Genomic DNA, 18,637 nt, shown 5'->3' with positions numbered 1-18,637 from the left:
GCAACCTTCAGAGTTTGTTAGAGCCAGCGAGGGCTGACTTGAAACTGGGGCATCTCCATCTGGTTACTGATGGTTCTTTCTTTGGAGTATCTGCTACCCTGCATTTGCCTCACAGAGGTGACACCGAGTAAAAAAGTCGCTGAATTCCTTGTTCTCGAACAGGCCTCCAGTCCCGGAGGCATCGCCCCGCTGCTCCCCCGCTCCGGGCTTCAAGCGCCGCGATGGGGGCGAGTAGCCCGCGTGTGTGTGTGTCCCTGCGCGGGTCCCCGCGGCGCGGGGCGAGGCGGCTCCGGCCCGGTGCCCGCGGAAGGGCCGCGCAGGCGGAGCGCGGCCGCAGTGCCCGGGGGCGCGGCAGGCGGCGGGACGGTGTCGCACCCCGCGGCAGGGCTGTTCGCGTTCTCCGCTTCTTCCCTCGACCCCGAGTAGCGGTTTCGTTCCGCGCTCGGTGTTTGCGGGTGCGCAGCCGGCGGGGTCCGGCGGTGCCGTGCCAAACGCCGAGAGGTGCCCGGCGCTGCTGGGCTCCCACCGCCGGGGTGGTCGCCGCTGCGGGCTCCGCGGCAGCGCGCGTAGCGTCTGCCGGCGTGTTGGAGCTAACTGTCTGCTTGTGGGCTTATTGGAAAGCAACTGGCTCCTCGGAATTCCTTGCTTAATCAGAGGTGTTACCTCCTCCTCTTCCCCCAGTGTCTCTTGACATCATTTCATCCATCAGAGTTTCAGAGGAAAAAAAAAAAAAAAAAAGACACCAACCAAAGCAGAACCCACCCAGTCTGTGAGCAGCCCACACCAGCCCCTCAGTTTTGCTGTGACTGCAGGGAAGAGCTGGATCAGGGCAAAGATGAAGGATGGGAGCGGGGCTGAGCTCCTTGTCCTGAAGGATTTGGTGCGGGGCAAACCGAGAGGAATCCAGAGCGATGCACCGATCGGCATCCCCCGTACCCCGGGAGGGGATCAATAAACCCCGCGGCGGTGCGTGGGGATGCGCAGGCGCTTGACCCACGGGGAAAAAGAAGCCCTCAAGGTGCGTTTGCTCCTGCCGGTCACTGTTGCTCCATGGGATTTCTTCTGCCCCCCGCGACTGACCTGATGTGGACCGAAGCGTTTCTAACATGAACTTTCTCCCTGGGATCTGGTGGTCTCTTCCCCTGGTCTTGGTCTGGGCGACCCCACCAGTCACCTCCTCATGGTGGTAAGTTGTGCAATTCCAGGAATTTTTATTTGCTCTTGGGGAAGGTGGGGTCGGATTAATTGTAAATTAGGGAAGGGAGGGCGGGGGTGGGGGGGAAGCCTCTCCCTCTCAGGCTCGTACAAGCGGAGCTCTCTGCTGCCAGCTGCTCCGGTCCAGAAAGCCCGGCCTTAAAGCAAGCTGGATTAGACGGTCTCGGCATCTCCTTCCACACCCCGTCCCAGCTCCCCGGCCTCCTTCGCAGAACGAAGCATGGAGCAGCTGCGAGGGCTGAGCGGGGCTTTCGGCGGGTCTGACGGGTGCGGGGGGGCCCGGCCCGGCGGGGGCAGCGGGCACCTCCCGGCCGGCGCGGCGGAACCGCCGGAGGGAGCGGGAGGGGCGCAGGCTCGCAGGGAGCGCGCCCGAGGTGCGCGGAGGAAGCGCTGCTGCTGCTGGCAGCCAGCCCTCCGCGCCCCGGCGGCGCTGGGAATTGGCTACAGCAGGGATATTCTTTTATTAATAATAATTCCACACACTCCCCCCTCCTTCCCGCCTTCTTCGTCGCCCTCCCCGGCCCCTCCCTCCCTAGAAGTTTCCCCTCGCTGAACTGCAAACTGCAAGTGCAAAGGGTTGAAAGCCCCGCGGGCAGCGCAGGACCCGACCTCTAAGGATACTTGCTGCCAGCGCGGGGCGCCTAGGGGAGCCAGCTGCAAACGGGCCCGGGCAACGCGTTAGGATGGAACACACAAACCTGCCCCTCAAACTGGGGACTCCAACCAAGCCCAGACTGAAAAGTCTTGGCGTAGGAGTTAAACCACTTCTTATAAACCTCAGGGAACACATTTAACCTTGACACTGTCTGACGCGGGATGAAAGCCTGATTTATCAGACTGAGCATATTTCAATAAAATGACTATCTGTGCCCATAGCCGTATAAACATTATTTATTGCGATGGCTCTTCGTCACCGTGTCTTTTAACTGCCACTTAAATATATACCTTTTTTTTTTTTTTTTTTTTTTTTTGGAAGTCACGGCTTTAACGATTTTATGATCGTATAAAATAATGAAAATACAAGAAAAGGACATTTTCTTCTGTTTGATCCCTTCAAAAGACACCTACAATAGTTTGGGTTTTATAAAAGGTGCCTTTCGAAACATTTCAGGACTAATAGAGACCATCTGGATACAGATGATGATGTAATTTGACTTTTGTCAAGGTTTGTTGGGTTTTTTTTGTTGTTTTTTTTTTTTTTTTTAAAGTACAGCACGGAGCTGTAATAGCGGGGTTTGGGGTTCTCCTAAATGCCTCACGTTATTAAAAAACACGGCATCGGAGACTAATTTAAAAGGATTTCCACCAAAAAAGGCAGAGGCGGCTGCAGCACTGGGTCCGCTCCTGCCCGCAGACGGGGCGCCGAGGACCCCCCTCCCCCGGGGGGCCGGTGCCCGGGGGTCGCCGCGGGCCCCCGGCGCTGCCCTGCCCCTTCCCTCCCGCAGGTACATGGGGGCCGTGGGCTCGTCGCGGGTGATGTGCGACAACGTGCCGGGCCTGGTGAGCCGGCAGCGGCAGCTGTGCCGGCGGCACCCCGAGGCCATGCTCTCCATCGGCCGCGGCGTGGCCGCCTGGACGGCCGAGTGCCAGCACCAGTTCCGCCGGCACCGCTGGGACTGCAACGCCCTGGAGCGGGGGCAGCGCCTCCTCGGCCGCGTCCTGCTGCGCAGTGAGTCCCGCGGGGCGCGGCGCGGCGTGGGAGGTGCCTCCCCGCGGGCTCGGGCGGGTGCGCAGCCTCCGCGCCTCCCCGGCGCCGTCGGGCTGAGGGTAGAAGGGGCTGGGGCGGGCAGGGGGGGGCGGAGGGGCGGCCAGCGCCGGGGCTGGCACCGACGGGGCGCGGTCGGTCACGGCGGGGGAGCGACGGGAGGCGGCGGCCCCCCTTCTGCTGCCCTTGCTCTCAGCAAGGGTGAAGTTTAGCTTCGCGTTTCGGGAGGAAGGGAAGGGGAAATGCAAAATTATCCTCGGGTCTCAGTCAGCAGAGCAGCACATACCATAACGAGAGGTGCTGCTTGCTTAAAAGCCTGCGTCAGAGCAGAAAGACGCGCAAGGTTCAGAAAGGGGATTCTGGCATATTAGGGGCTAGCCTGCAGTTTCCACCTTCTCCTTTTTTTTGGTGCATAATGGACCCTAAACCCACAAATTAAGGGCTACCGAAAATGAAGAGGAACCGAGGTGTCCGAATGCAGCAGTCGGGCGGAGGACTTTCCGGCACAGCCCACCTTCTCTAGGGGCACCGGTACTCGGGGGAGGTGCAAAAGGGGCAGCCCACGTCCCAACAGGACCCCAGCACCTTGGGATAGCAGACGACAGCCCCTTCTGCGGGCGGGTTCCCGCTGGGGCTTTTCCCTGGGGCAGCGCAGCAGCAGGGTACGGTCCCGCCGGGGCTGCGCTGCCTGCGAGGCCTGGGCCGAGGCCTGGGCGCTACGCCCGAGCCGGGACGGCGCTGCCCCCCAGGCCCTCAGCCTTCTGCGGGGGGTGCGACAGCCGGTCCCTCGGATCAGGCTCCGGGGGAGAGATAAGCGAGGACACGTCTGATGATAGGGGTGAGCCAGGCTTGTTGCAGATCCCAATCAGCTGAGGGCTGCAATGAGCTTCCCACCCTCGGTGGAGGATTGTTAAGCAGGGTGTTGTTGCCATCTAAATCTTGCAGTAAGCCATTTAGTGAGTTTCAGAGAGCTTTGGACAGTCCTTTGGACTCAAAGAAATGGCTGAGATCTGTTACTGTGCCAGGGTGTCCCTATCCAAGTGATAAACATGCTGAGATTCTGTCAAACTGTGGCTCTTTGCACCAGCTGCCACACCTGGGCATGCAGCCGTGGTGCACAGCTGGTGGGACTGACCCTGTCCTGGCACTCGTGTCCCCGGGATGTCCCGGGTACCGTCCGAGACAGCCTGTCCAGGCTGTGAGCTGCAGGGTGCCTGCACAGAGAGGAGGGAAGCACCCTGGGCCATTGCCCCAGCGGTGGGAATGGGGAGGAGGACAGGAGACACTGGGCATGCCGACCCAAGCGGTGGGATTTCATCCATGGAGCATCGTTCGGTGACAGGCTTTGCTGCTGGTAAGCGGTTGGTTCCCATAACCAGCTTCATGTTTCCTCAGCAGTGATTTGTGAATAACCAGTAACATCACCCATCAGATGAAGTTTTTGATGAGGTTTGTCTGACATTCAGGAAAACACATCTGGCAAAACATGGCCTAATTCTGATGAGGCTATTTCATAAAAAAAGCAAAAATGCAATTTTTCCAATAGTGGAGTTTTCATTCTTGGCTCATGGAGACAGTTCTGAGCTCTACACTAAGACCATCAGGCAGTGACTGCAATGGGAAATATAGCTTGATATTGCTAATTTGAAATGAAATGTTTTTGATTAGTTTAATGAATTCAGATGAAACATTTCTCTTCCAATGACAACTATTTCTTTTTACTTAACACTGTAAAAAATTTCAATGTTTCTGAATACATTTTCTCAGAAATAATCTTTGAAACAGCATTATTTGTAACAAGCCATGATATCTCCTGACTGATTTTTGAAGGCAGTGTAGGAAAGGCAGGGTTTGCCCAATCCTTTTGCAAAGCTTTAAGTTGCCATTTGCCAAAGGTTTGCACAGCACATGGAAGTCCAGGGCCTATTCCTATCTGAAACATCTAGATACTACTGGAATAGAAATACTGAGTAATATGTAGTAGAATTGTAAATTATATGGCATAATACTGCCCCTACAATAAAATCTCAGATAAGATTCCCTCTTTGGGGTCCTATTTCACTGTGCTAACATTATTTAAGGCTTACAAGTCCTCCAAACAGGTCTCTCTCACTGCTAATGGTCTTAGATACTGCACAAAAATCCACTTCTCACTCTTTCCATGCTGAAAAAATTTTGAAATATGAAAATTTTCCATTACTATAATTAGAGTTGTGCCAATATAACATAGCTCTGTATTGTAAAGTGCTATATCTTAAAATAAACTTAAGTGATTACTACGTTGAAATATGTACCCAATAGCCTAAGAGTAGGCATAGTCTAGAAATGCAGATATTCTTTGGTATAATACAGTGTCTTCATTAAGAGAAGGGAAAACTGCCTGAGCAGCTGGTGTGGAGAAGTCACAGCTGCCAGGCCAAATCCTGCCTCAAGCATGACACAAGCAGTGCCATTGATTTAATGGAACTTGTTTGTGTGAATTACAGTTACCGGGCTTGGTTCTAGGCAGAGAACATGAATTTAATTTGTTTTCAGAAAATAACACCCAAGATTTCTCCCTACCACCTTTTAAGCAGGGAAATTTATTCCAAGTGCTTCGAAGAGGAAAAGCTAGTTTCTGAAGTTATTTGCAGTGTTTTGCAATGTACATGTTGTTCCAGTGTCCCTATTTAATAATTTCTTAAACCTATCTCTGAGATAGCACTTCATATATTTTTCCAAATCAATGAAACATGATAGAAATACCAGCTGTCCTATTCACGTATCTGTACAAAACAACTGATCCGTGAAAGTATATTAATCAATATCAGAAGCAAACATTTAATGTTTTCCAACTCTAACGCTATATTGATGAGCTTTTACCAGGGAGGGGTCCAAGTTTAAGACATGACTAATTCTGGCTCCAGGGAATGTGTGTTAGTGTGATTTCAGCTCAGTTTTATCTTCTGCTCAGCAAAAACAGCCCAGGCTAACTGGCTGGAGTTAGGATAGCCACTCACACCAACTACCCCAACAATTTTTAAAGTGGCTTCTTTTGTTTCAGGTAGTCGGGAATCTGCTTTTGTACATGCCATCTCCTCTGCTGGAGTTGTTTTTGCCATCACCAGGGCATGTAGCCAAGGGGAGCTGAAATCCTGCTCCTGCGATCCCAAGAAGAAAGGCTCTGCCAAGGACAGCAAGGGCCATTTTGACTGGGGTGGCTGCAGCGATAACATCGATTATGGTGTTAGATTTGCCAGAGCCTTCGTGGATGCCAAAGAACGGAAAGGAAAAGATGCAAGAGCACTGATGAACCTTCACAATAACAGAGCTGGAAGGAAGGTGGGTGTCCATCCAACAGATGCCTGGAGATACTCTAGTGAGCTCTCACAGGTCTGGTGCTGGTAACAGTTGGCCCTTGCTGACTGGTCTCAGCAGTTGGGAAGAAGTAAGGGATGAGAGGGAGCCTGAGATGGTATTTCTGTCTCCTTTGGAGGTTCAGAGTGGCAGAGATCTCCAGACAGAGTGAGTGCAACTGCTTAACAGTGCTCCCATCTGAGTCAGCCTAGTGGTTCCTTGTGTGGGAAGTTAAGCACAAGCCCAAGTAATTGCAGGATCAGTTTGGAGCGAGATTTTGTTTTGAGCCTAATCCTTACATATGGAGGTGTTTTACTTTTGGTTAGTATAGAATACAAATTCCTAAGGGAGGCTGAAGACCACACTGAAGAACAGGCTTGAGTATTAAAGAGCAAATTCAGAATAGCATTGGAGAATAAAACCGTCCTGTCCATTCTTGTATGCATATGGTAAACTTAAACGCAAAATGAGCAGAAATAAAATACTTCACTTAAAAAAAAATAGTTCAAAATACTTGTCCCTTCAAAAGGCATTGGCCTTGGGGCATGATGTGCTCTAAACAAGTCCCTTTTCTATACATTGTATGAAAATACCATTCTTCAATTTTAACAAAAAGAATCCTTGCTCTTTTACTGTAGGTGAGTAGAAGGAGTAGTTGCCAGGCATATTGCCCACTGCTGGTGCAAGGGCTGAGAAATACATGAACTGACATTTTGTGGTGGTAGCTATAAATTGTAAGAATGGTGCATGAAACTGGAATACACTGTTTCATTATTCAAAACATATTCAAAATTTTCTGTATCCATGACATCTGAAATAATACAGAAAAATATTTTATAGTGCTAGATCAAGTACTGCTAAAACGACTTGCATAGACTTCTTGTTTCTTGTCTTTGGTTTTCCTTTGCTTATATTCAGTAGGAAATAAATTGTTCATATTCTGATCTTTTTATATTAAAAAGTTCCCTTTAGAAACTAAAATTGTTCTATATTAACTAGCCCTTATTAGAATAAAAGATCCGGTTTTAATGAATTCTACTGCAAGTAGATTATTTTTCTGATAAATATTTCTCCTTCAACATCTTAACTCCACCTGTTTATTACCAGCAGGTGTAAATAATGCGATATAGACAGATGAGGCTATTCAGATCAGTGACATGCATGTGCAATACTATGGCTGTATTTATGTTACTGTCCAAAAGATACTGCAGTCTACCACACAAGCAAAGACTATAGGGATGATTTAGTTCCATACTGGTAAGTCATTTGTGTAATGGTTGAGTATCTTAGTAAGTTTTAAAAAATCATATGCCAAACAATAAGACAGTATTGGTAAGCAGGTAGGTTTTTTTAGAAAAGGATCAAGAGACTTTAATAAACATACTCGATTAAAAATAAGCAACACATTGTCATATACTCTGGGACCTGCTTTAAAGAAAGGGATGCTAGTTTGTATCCACAGTGCAATAGCACAGGTTTTGCTTTGCAGGGATCTCACTACCTCAGCCCATCCGCAAGCCTGGCATTCAGATATGGGTAGGACCGCCTCTGCCTTCAGTTTTTTCTCACCCCCAAAAGGGGTGTTGATAGGTTTCTTTTAAAACTAGACTATTGAGATTTTACTAATTCAAAAATACATAGAATAAATATTTATAATATTCCCACATAAATCATATGAAATAATATGTTTTGTATCAGTACAGGAACATCACTGACAAAAAGAAATCCTGCATTCCTATGTGCTTCTTCCACTCTTCCAGCAAGTTGTTTTAAACGTACAAGTGGTTAAACTGATTTCTACTCAGATAATTAAAAGCAAGCATCTGCCTAAATCCCAGTTTTGTGATAGTACCATTGGCAATGAAGTGGAGTTGTTGGAATGTCAGTGACTTCTTTGAAGTAGTCATATTGTTTACAAGATGGAAAGAAAATTAAAAGTACTTTGGTTTTATAATATATTCTCCCTTTATTATTAAGTGCTTGACTGAAAAAGGCTGCCTTGCTGTGCATCAGTCTTGCTTCTAATCATGGTTTCCTCTCTCTTACCTTCCTCCCATGATGCTGTTTCTTTTGTACAAACTCCAAAATGTTCATATTTCATGAACCCTTAAGGCATAATATTTTTAGATCAAATATCCTTATCTTCAGAATTAGGAATGAATTATTTATTGTATAGGAACCCATCTGTTGTTCTCCAACATCATACAGATAGCTTAAATGTCTGAAATGAAGATGAAATGGCTTTAATGCTATTGAGACATTAAATTAATGATGAAGATGATCTCTCCAGTGCAAGCTAATGAAGGTCTTATTCTAAAATGTTTGTTAAAACATTTAGAAGCATTTTAAAAAATACCATATTTTAACATTTTACATAGGCCTGATGCGTAGCCCAGGTATAATGCTTTGCACGGTCTCTGTAAAATCATTTAAATATAAATTGTTGATGAATTTCTGGGCAATATTTGAAACACTATTCAGGGCAAAAGGCAACTTCACAAGGGTGAGCTAGAGAGGGTCAGCATGGTGATGCTTCAGCTGGAATGAGGGGGCAAGGGGCTATGTTCAGTGATTCTGCCCATTTCCCAGATGGTTTCCTCCTGCCCAGCCTGTGTCCTAGCGCTATGGACCATCTTGATCCTCGGGATGACTGGCAGGAGTGAGGAAGGTAAGCCCACCATCCGCAGGATTGTGTGTGCGGTTGAGTCAAGCAACCAGAGCAGGCCAACCATGTGCGGATGACCTGATGCTACCAGTGGGTGTCACTACAGACCGTGATTTGGAGACCCATAGCAAGCCTGGCATTACAGGATGACTGGAAAAGGGCTGAGAAGCATGAATTGCAGTTTGTTTTACCTGTGTATATTTTACTGCGTTTCCAAACAGGCCGTGAAGCGTTTTTTGAAACAGGAGTGCAAATGTCACGGTGTGAGTGGATCATGCACTCTAAGGACCTGTTGGCTGGCCATGGCAGACTTTAGGAAAACAGGAGATTATCTGTGGAAGAAATACAATGGAGCGATTCAGGTGGTCATGAATCAAGATGGCACGGGTTTCACTGTGGCTAACAAGAGATTTAAGAAGCCAACTAAGAATGACCTGGTATACTTTGAAAGCTCTCCAGACTACTGTATCAGGGACAGGGATGTAGGTAAGCCTCTGTTGTTACACATGAATGGTTTTATTTCAGGCATTTGTACTTCAAAGGTCAAAAATTATCATTATTATTGAATGTGTGTGTGTGTATATATATATAAATCCATGCATGTAATAGGCGGGAAACAGGCAGGAAGATGTAGATGTTCTGGCAGGACAGCTCTGTACAAGCTCCTCAATGTCCCTAGATGTACAGCATCAGTTTCCTGCAGATGCTGTGGAGCCCTGGAGATACTGCAAGGCAAAAGCTGCTTTTAGGACAGTGTGAGTTATGGTCTAAAGTCAGGTCCATACCGTACACAGCCACATGCACACTTGTATCAGACACCTCCCTCCAGAGCTGCCAGATGTAACTATGGCAGCCCCAAGTCCCATGGTGTCCCTTATAATACCACCTCCTGTCGCATTTCTTCTCTTCTATATTGTTATGCTACTGCTGCAGACTTTTATCTGCACATCCCCCGCAGCTCACTGTGGACCGTGGAGCCCCTCACTGTAGACACACCTTTCCCCTTCGGTAATGTAGGAGGTACGGCAGCTTGGTGCAAACTGTGCTTGCACCAGTCAACGCAGATGTGGGTAACAGTGCAAGGCAGCTGGAGAATGTGCAGGTGGATGACATGATAGAAGTTGGTGGGGCACAGCACAATGCACTGAGCGACACAGCTGTTCCTTCCTCTTTATGGGACGGTGTTGGCTCTGTTCACGATAACCATCACATTTGCTGAAGCGTTGTGCCAGCCCTAGAGGGAAGAGGTAAAGTTTCAGGGCTGCTATTAACACTGAAATTTTCTGCTTTCAGAGATTTCAATAGGGACGCACTTAACAGTGTTACAGGATTCAAGGCACTGCCAAGTACCAGGAATCCTGCTAACAGTTGTTGACCCATGTATAGTATTTCCTGATGTGGCAAGTAAAAACTAGCAACTAGAAAACCAGGAATTTGGAAAAGAAAGCCAGACTGAGTAATGTATGAAAGATGTTGTGGAACTAATTAATAGGTTGTATAACGTACCAGATTGCACCCGGTATGACATATCTGTAAGTATCTGGATAGCAATGCGGATCAACTCTTTTTGGCATTGCTGCATATTTACAATCCAAGTTTACTTGGAATAAGCATTGCAAAACAACTGTACTTAAATAAGAACAATATGTGAAATTCTGGTCATGTACTATTGACTTCAGTGAACCCAGAATTTCATCCAGTACACTTATGTTGTAAAGTGTTTCTGGTTAGTTGAGCAGTCAAGGTAATTTTAAATGTTATTTATGGCTTTGCAGGTGATGCTTATTACCTGCACAAGCACATATTGTTCCTTGAATAGTAACCAGTATTGTAAAGTCTAATACTTTAATCCAAGTGAATAAATGGACATATTGTGGCATTGTGCAGAGACTAACTTTGCAAACTAGGATTTATTCAAAACTTTATTTCTTGAAGTTTTCTCATTCGTTGTAAAACCTATGATTTCTTCCCCCTAAAAAGGGGACTCTGTACACAACCCAATTCTATGTCAAAAAGCTGTTTAATAATCTCTTTGTACTAGGCCTAATCTCATCTGTCAGTCTTGTTATCATGGAGGAAAGTGGGCATTTTTCACCACGGTATATTATGCGCGCTTCCCTTATGCTGTCAAGCCTGCCCAGAGATGACGGTCTGACACGTGCTTTGGCTCAGCTCAAGATAAGGCTGTGGATGAGGTGGTGTTTCTTTGCTGCCCAGAATTCAGAGAATGTTGCTGTTTGGAAGAGCACATTTTTGGCAAGCCACAGTAAACCTTTAACAGGATGCAGGATGCCCTGCTGTTTGCATGGAGCAAAGAAAGAATCAGACTAACAAAACCTGATCTGGCTTTGAGAGAGGTCATTTTTGCAGTTGAGCAGGCCTTTTTGCTTTATGAACTTTGGTTTGACCGGTCGAGCACTCCAGATTGCCAGCTCTGTTAAAGGACTAGAAATGAAATGAGATTATGGAAGTCTGTCTGGAAATAGGTGGGGAACATCTCAGTGTCAGCTAAATGTAATACACAGCTCTTTAGTATGTCCTTGAATACAGTTCTGCCTTTCATTCTCTGGGGAATTCAAGAAATTTAGTGCTTCAGGAAAAAAAAATAATCTAGAGATTGGTTAGTGTTGAGACTGAATAAAAGATTCCCAGAGCAAATCATATGAAGTGTCACAACTTGACTGGGAGACAGCTACAAAATCTGTAAATGACCAAGGCAGTGTCCTCTGTGGTTGGGTGTGCTAACACATATGAACCAGTAAATTAAAGGTGCTCAGGGCTTGTATCATCAGCGGCCTGTCCAAAAAAACACATACCTCGTCTACTGCCATCAGCTTTTAGCACTGGCTCTTCTCTCTGGTGGCGGGCAGCCACTGGAGCCTGCTGGGACGGAATACACCCCACTGGGTCTGGCAGTCTGTGTGGGGGAGGCAGCTGGATGTACATACGTGGATCACCCCCACAGTGTGAAAAATGAAGTATTATTTTTTTCCTAGAAGGAAGAGAGGAGTCATTGCTTTTGGGAGGAATACAGTATGTGGAAATCACTAATAGCAACTCAGTAAGGATGTAATAACCTGACCACCTCTTGTCTAGCATTAAGATTTCATGATTTTTTAGAAAAGAACTAAAGGAAGATTTTCAGAAATGTTCAGAATTCACTTAAATTTGCTCACATGTATGCTGAAATAATTTTTACTCCCAATTTTGTACTCATAATTTGATAGAAACAGAGGTAAGACATCCCAGAGGGCTTTTGAAAATCTTCTCATGAACTTACAAATTTTGCCACACTTTGCATGGTCCTCCCTTATATTATTGCAAATTTCCAGCTCCCGAAACCAATACAAGCATACCTAGGACTACACAGGGAGAAACGTGTTAGAAATAAAGCTATGAAGGGAACTAAAGTGATGGCCACACAAGTGGCAGTCCCACTGTTGCATGTATCTTACTCTGAATGTGTAACTTTACCTCCAAAATGCTGTTAAAAACCTTCTTGCTTGTCTGCTTATAAGCTTCTGTTAGAAGCATTTTAAGTTTTAAAAGATTGCTATTGGACTGTCAGTGCAAGCTAGGTTGACTGAAAGCTGTTGAAACTTTATTGTGTTTTGAACGTACCGGTGGACAAGCAGAGATTGCTTCAGGATTAAATGTTTGAGCATTTGCAGTGCAGGTATCACCCACTTGCTCACTGAGCCTTCGTTGCAGGCTGTTGTTCATAGAGGCTGTTAAAGCCATGTAATATTTTACTGCAACACCCCCCCCACCCCCCCACGCCCATTTTGCAACAGGTTTATTAAAAATTGTCAAAGAGCAACCAAAAAACTTAGGCAATGTTTGAGTGAAGCCTCTTCCTGCAGGGAGACCCCCACCAAAGTGTGAGGAGCAGGCTGAGCTCAGCTCAGCATGTTGAGGTGGTGCATAGGGAGCAGAGAGGTTGCATCCAAAGCGTACACCTCAAGGTGGAGGTGATGGGCAAGCAGCAGGATGGTGTTGGTGAGCATGTGTTGACTGCAGCTGTTCTGATAGCAATGAGACTTCAGCTGGGTGAAGGCGGTGGTGGAGCAAAGAGGCAGGTTGTGTCTATGTGCAAGTGGTCTCAGGCTGCTGCAGCATTCCCTCAGGACCTGCTGCAAACCCCTTTGCCATGTGCTTCAAGTCATCCATAGGTTTCTCCTGACATTCACGTGGTCCGGGTTTGGGCACTATCAAAGCCGGTGTCACTGCCTCTGCTTGTGTGTAGGGTGTGGGTTGCGAACCTGGGCTGTGGTGGCCTTCTCCTGTGTCCCCAACAGGCAGACAGGGTGCTGCGGCTGTGTGTGAAGATCCTCCGCACCTGATGTCCTGGTGGAAAGCACTGTGGAGATGCACGTGCAGTGCTAGGAACGGCCATGTGGAGCTGCACATTGGGTGACAAACCACATGCCCAGGCTGATCTGCTTTGGGTCCTTCACGGAATTATTTTTGGTTAATTTATTTCCCTTGCTACCCCATGTAAGCCGGTTGCTGCGCTTTTGAGATGAATGAGGCCAAGTCTGGAGCGAAATAAAAATGTGAAACTAAAGTACAGCCTGGGCAAGGTGTGTTGGTACTTGAGGTAAGTAACCCATGGAGGGAAACCAATCTTGATATAGGTCAAAAACTTCTCACTGAGGTTAGTCACATACAGTCAGTCCCTGTGTGAGTTCTTGGCCCATATCTCCCCATTTACACACTGTAAACACATTGGGTGCAGTCCCAGCCCTGTGCAAGCTGACAGTGGAGCTTGTGATGACTTCTTCTCCAAGCACCATCTGGCAAGGGAGCAGCACAATTGTCCCAAGTACCTCCGGGAGCTGTGAGGTTATGACAGCTATCAGTGGCTATGGAAATTAGAATGAGACACATGTTTACTCTAAACTGAATCTGGATAAATTGTTCTTATCAGCACATTGCCATGTCTTCGTTGCTGGCCTGGGAAATCCCAGCCACTCTAGACCGGGCTGCCTCCAGTGTGCGCTGCCTGTTCTCTCCAGCCTTGCTATACTGGGGTGTTGTACACAGGTTCCATGTGAATCCTTCTTGATTTAAAATGTAGTTTCAGAGCTACTTTTCTGTGAATATTTCCTCCCCCAGCTCACCCTCAAACACTTGTGTGGAAAATAGTTTAATGTTTGGGGGGATTTCACTGCTTGCTTTTTTTTTTTTTTTTTTTTTTTTAGGTGAAAGTCAAATAATGAACTTTATTGCTTGAAGCCAGATTTCTAATCAATAGAAATAGAAGAGAAAAATCCTATATGCTATATAGGAACAAATCCTAAATGCTATAAAGGAATAAACACACTTCAGTGCTTTAGGAATGGGAAAAGATATTTTTCAACTTATCATATATTTGCTTAAGAAAATAACTGTGCAAAGCAAGTCAAAGGGTTTGATGTACAGGCCTTAAATTTGGCTGTATTAAAAGCTGTGGATGTTTTGGCAGGTATAATGTGTGTTGGCATGGAAATTCCAACACTTGAAAAAAAAAAAAAAAAGAGCCTGCACAAAAACTTTTTAGAAGTTAGAAAATACTCCTGCCTTAGTTTGTTTAGTGTCTTCTGCCGTCTTCATCACCTGGCAATCTGAGTGCCCGCCAAGGAGTGCAGTAACTTGCCTGGCTGCTCGCTGTCAGTTATTGCTTGTGTTCTTTCTTATGAGAGAAGCTGAAGAGTTGCTGAAGATGCTGTTTGAACTTTTAAAAAATACTGGGTTTTCTCAGAAGTGAAGCCTTTACATGAATCTGTTTCATCTTTTGTCACATTTTGTGGATAATTTAGTTTCCTCTCCTAGTGGCGTAGTAAATGTTGGTGTTGTATTGTGAGCAGTATCAGATGATACCAGCTTCTGCCTATCTGTTAGCAGCTGAAATAATTTTGCTTTTGAAGTCAGTGGCAAAACTCCTGTCAAAACCAGGGGGCATATCCTGCTCAGGTTCTCCTTTACTGCTGTGTCATTTCCCCAGACCTCTGGAAATGAGAACTTTTGGAGTTGGAAATTAACCTGTGCCTTCGCTGAGGGACGTGGTCAGCCCTTCCCAGGACAGGTCCTGCTGGGTGTGGGAATATGTGGGGTCTTCCTTCACCTCCCACAGCCAGGTGGCTCGGCTGTGCTCTGTTCCTCACCAGGAACATGCTGAGGTGGAGAGTGGCTTTGCTTTTCCAAGGAGTGACGCCTGGCTGGCTGCCGCAGGACGGTGGCACAACAAAGGCTCTTAAGCATCCAGCTTGTTTCACACGAACCACACACAGAGACCAAGACACTGAGTGTTTCAAAATCTAACCCACATCACAGTTGTTGGAGATTACTGTCCTAGGCGTGCTGCGTTATGCAGCCCAGGCACACCAGGACTTTGGGGCTGGGCCTCATCAGTAGGTAAAGCATCATGTAGTGCAAGGGTGAGGGGGAGCCCATGCAGGGAGGTAAGCAGGAATTCACACCAAATTCCTGATGCAGAATGTTAACGATATGAGTCACAAGCTTGGCCTTTGAACCTTTTTTCTGTCTGAGCAGAGAGGGCAGGACAAGCACCTATAAAAGTGGTTATTCAGTTGTATATTGAGCAGTCCGGCATACAAGGGATATTACTGTGGACTGATTAAGCACCAGCACTTATGTTCAGGTGTCCCAGTTGTTTGCACAGCATTGTGGATGGAGGAGAACATGGTGGCCAGGAAGCAGGTTTTGGTTTGCTTTCTGCTTCAGGCTTCCTACAGGACCACAGACAGATCACATAGCTCTCCATCCTCCTGACTCAGCAATCCTGCCTAGATCAGGGGCCACTGGAAATCTCTCTTCCTCCAGCGTGGAGTCTTTCCTAAAAAACTGATCTGGGAGAGGCCTTTTGGCATCTCTCTTTCCCTATCATGCAGGTTTCCCTGGTGCATCCGGCCTTGGTGGGAAAGCTGCATGGCAGAGGGCTTGCTAGTGCTGGTGTGTGCCCATGTGGGTCATTGCTGGTGGTACCTCTCCTCCTCCTCCCCAGGACCCCCTGCATGGGATTCAGGTGCCAGCACTGGCTGTGGGGCAGGAAACCTGGAGTTACTGCCAGTTCCCTGGTGCAGAGCATGCCCAGTGCAGCATGCCACTGGTTTTTACATCAGCAGGAGGTGCACCCCAAATGGCAGAGACTAAAGTGCTGTTCAGCTGCCTCCCCAAGGATCCTACGCAGAGCGCTGGTCCATGGGCAGCAGCGTGAGCAGGCTCAGACCCTGAGGAGATCTGGGATCTATCAGGCGGCAGGTGCAGGAGCCTGTCTCTGTTCAGCGTGTCTTCTCCTCCCTCTGCCTTTTCCCTCTTGGGTGGCTGCGCAGGTCTCTGCTTAGCTGGCGCAGCAGCACCTTTGCAGCTCAGGATCCCTGAGCCAGGGCCAGTGTCCATCACCAGCAGCAGCTGGCGAGTGGCTCCTGGGGTGGGCTGCCGGGGCAGCTGTGGGCAATCTGCTGAGCTTGGAGGGCAGGTGGCCAGGCAACACCCTTCTGCTCTGCCCACAGCAGACCTGGACCAGTGATTTGATATTGAAGCTTTCCAGGTGTATTTCTACCCAATGAATATTTAAATATTTAAACAAATATGGGAATATGGGCTATGGAAGACAAGGCTGAGAGGCCTTCTAGGGACTGAAACACTCCTCTGGGGTGGCAGTTGAAGCCTGTCCTGACTTAGATGCAAAAAGAGCAAAACTTCCTCTGACATGGCTAAGAGGATAAATCATGTGTTGGTCACGTGAAAAACCGCAGTCTGAGGAGGTGACTTTACTCAAGTCCCTGAGACCACTTTCTACCTCAGTGGCTGGACCCAGGCCCAAAAAGACATGAAGTCTCCCTGGTGGGGGGGACAGTAGGGGACAGAGGAACAATAAACACTTGTATGTTGTGAACTGCTTCAATACAGCAGTGGTGGTATATACAACCATAAGTACCCCATAGTGGAAAAAAGAAAGAAAATTAGAATTTATGCATCTTAGATTTTTGTTAATTTCAGACTAATTACAGTTTAAGTTTTATTAAGATTAACTTGCTATCCTAGCTCAAGCAAATTTGAATTAATGTCTGCATGTATTTTTTTCTTTAAGAAGGTAAATTGTTCATGTTTGATGTACACCTGTGAATAGACTTTGTAAAATGTTCCACAGTCAATATTTGGGGAATCCCATTTTGTCCAAGAACAGAAGAATGGAGCTATAATTGGGTCTAGGGAAAATGTCAGAACAATGTTGACCTCATGGATATATCTGATATTGATTTATAATAGCTATATGTAAGAAATTAGGGGAAGCAATGAGTATTCATGAAGTTTTCAGATTGCTGGTAATAATCTGTCAACAGCTGTGGTATAGATTCTACAGTGTACCTTAAGTATTAGATGAGCAGCAGCTCGTACGTGGTATAGTAGCTGTTTGGGGTAAGACATGCCTTAAAGGGCCATTTTGTGCCATGTGGTGATGGGCAGAGGCATTTCCACAACTCCAGAGAGGTATTAGGAACATGAAGAAGTGTGGTATGCTTCCCTACCCCTCTTTCTGTCCACAACAGGCTATAATTGAGTTTCTTCTAATATTTATCAAGAAATAGAAGAACCCTTGGTGCTTACTCCACAGAGTTGAGACATGCACAGTGCAGCCACTCTTCAGCTGTCACCTGAGCTTGTGGACACAGGGGCCATGGGTGGACACAGCAGCGATGCCAAGCAGTTGGGTTGCTTCTGCACTCACTTCTGCAAAGACTTTAACCACCAGCAGCATGGTTACCCTGCCCACTGTGTCCTTCACAGCCACCAAATTTCAGTCTCCTCTTTCCCAGCTCTCCCCTGCCCACTCAGAGCTCCCCTGCAAAACCCATAAGCTCCTGAGCACCACAGGGGTGCTCCTTCTGGCCACCTCATTTCACACAGCCCTGGGGGACTGGACACAGAGGACAGAAGAGGGCTGCACGGCTGCCTCGGGGAGGGTATCTGCTTGCTGGAGAGGAAAAAGGTGCTACAGAAAAATGAAATCAGGCAGAGCCTTGAAGTATTTGGTCCATTTTACTTCTCATTTCCAGATCTGATTTCTAGGAGAAAATTGAGATCAATTTTACCTTACTATAGGCATTTTTCTGGCGTGATATTGAATCCTGGGTGATGTGATGTTGAAGGATCAAATGCATTGTATATTATGTCTCCCATACATATTTTTATACACTTTCTCTCCTTCCTTAAAATCCACCTTTTGACATTTACTATGTTTCCTTTGTAGGGTCGCTTGGGACAGCTGGTCGGGTTTGTAACCAAACCTCCCGTGGCATGGACAGCTGTGAAGTGATGTGCTGTGGGAGAGGCTACGACACCTCCCGTGTCAGCAGAATGACAAAGTGCGAGTGCAAATTCCACTGGTGTTGTGCCGTGCGCTGCCAGGACTGCCTAGAAGTCGTAGATATTCACACCTGCAAAGCACCAAAGACTGCTGGCTGGATCTCCAGGACATGATGCACAGGCTATTGATGCGTGAGGACCACAGCCTTTGCCCTTCCTGGTCTGTGCAGGGAATGCGTCTAAGTTCTTCTCTACTTTTATGCCAGTTTTGCCTTTTTTTTTCATTGCACAGAAGCTGCTGAATAATTAATACAAAGTCTGCAACATTTACTTCCCTTTTCTTCATGAGAGTGTTGCTGCAGAGTTGTCTGTGCATAAACTGATGCAGCTCTGGAAAAACATAC

General features: G+C 47.0%; 1 protein-coding gene across 1 annotated transcript; it reads left to right on the top strand.

Annotated features, from left to right (window-relative positions):
• The first annotated feature begins 1,061 nt into the window (after positions 1–1,061).
• On the top strand, positions 1,062–18,407 carry WNT2 (Wnt family member 2). Its single transcript, XM_074901558.1, has 5 exons — positions 1,062–1,186; positions 2,661–2,884; positions 5,964–6,241; positions 9,143–9,407; positions 18,178–18,407. The coding sequence occupies exons 1-5, from the start codon at positions 1,107–1,109 to the stop codon at positions 18,405–18,407; spliced, it is 1,077 nt and encodes a 358-aa protein (XP_074757659.1). The 5' UTR covers positions 1,062–1,106.
• The last annotated feature ends 230 nt before the right edge of the window (positions 18,408–18,637 follow it).

This window comes from Athene noctua, chromosome 3 (genome assembly GCF_965140245.1).
Source record: "Athene noctua chromosome 3, bAthNoc1.hap1.1, whole genome shotgun sequence".
Lineage (NCBI taxonomy): Eukaryota > Metazoa > Chordata > Aves > Strigiformes > Strigidae > Athene > Athene noctua.
This window is presented reverse-complemented; position numbering and strand designations above follow the sequence as displayed.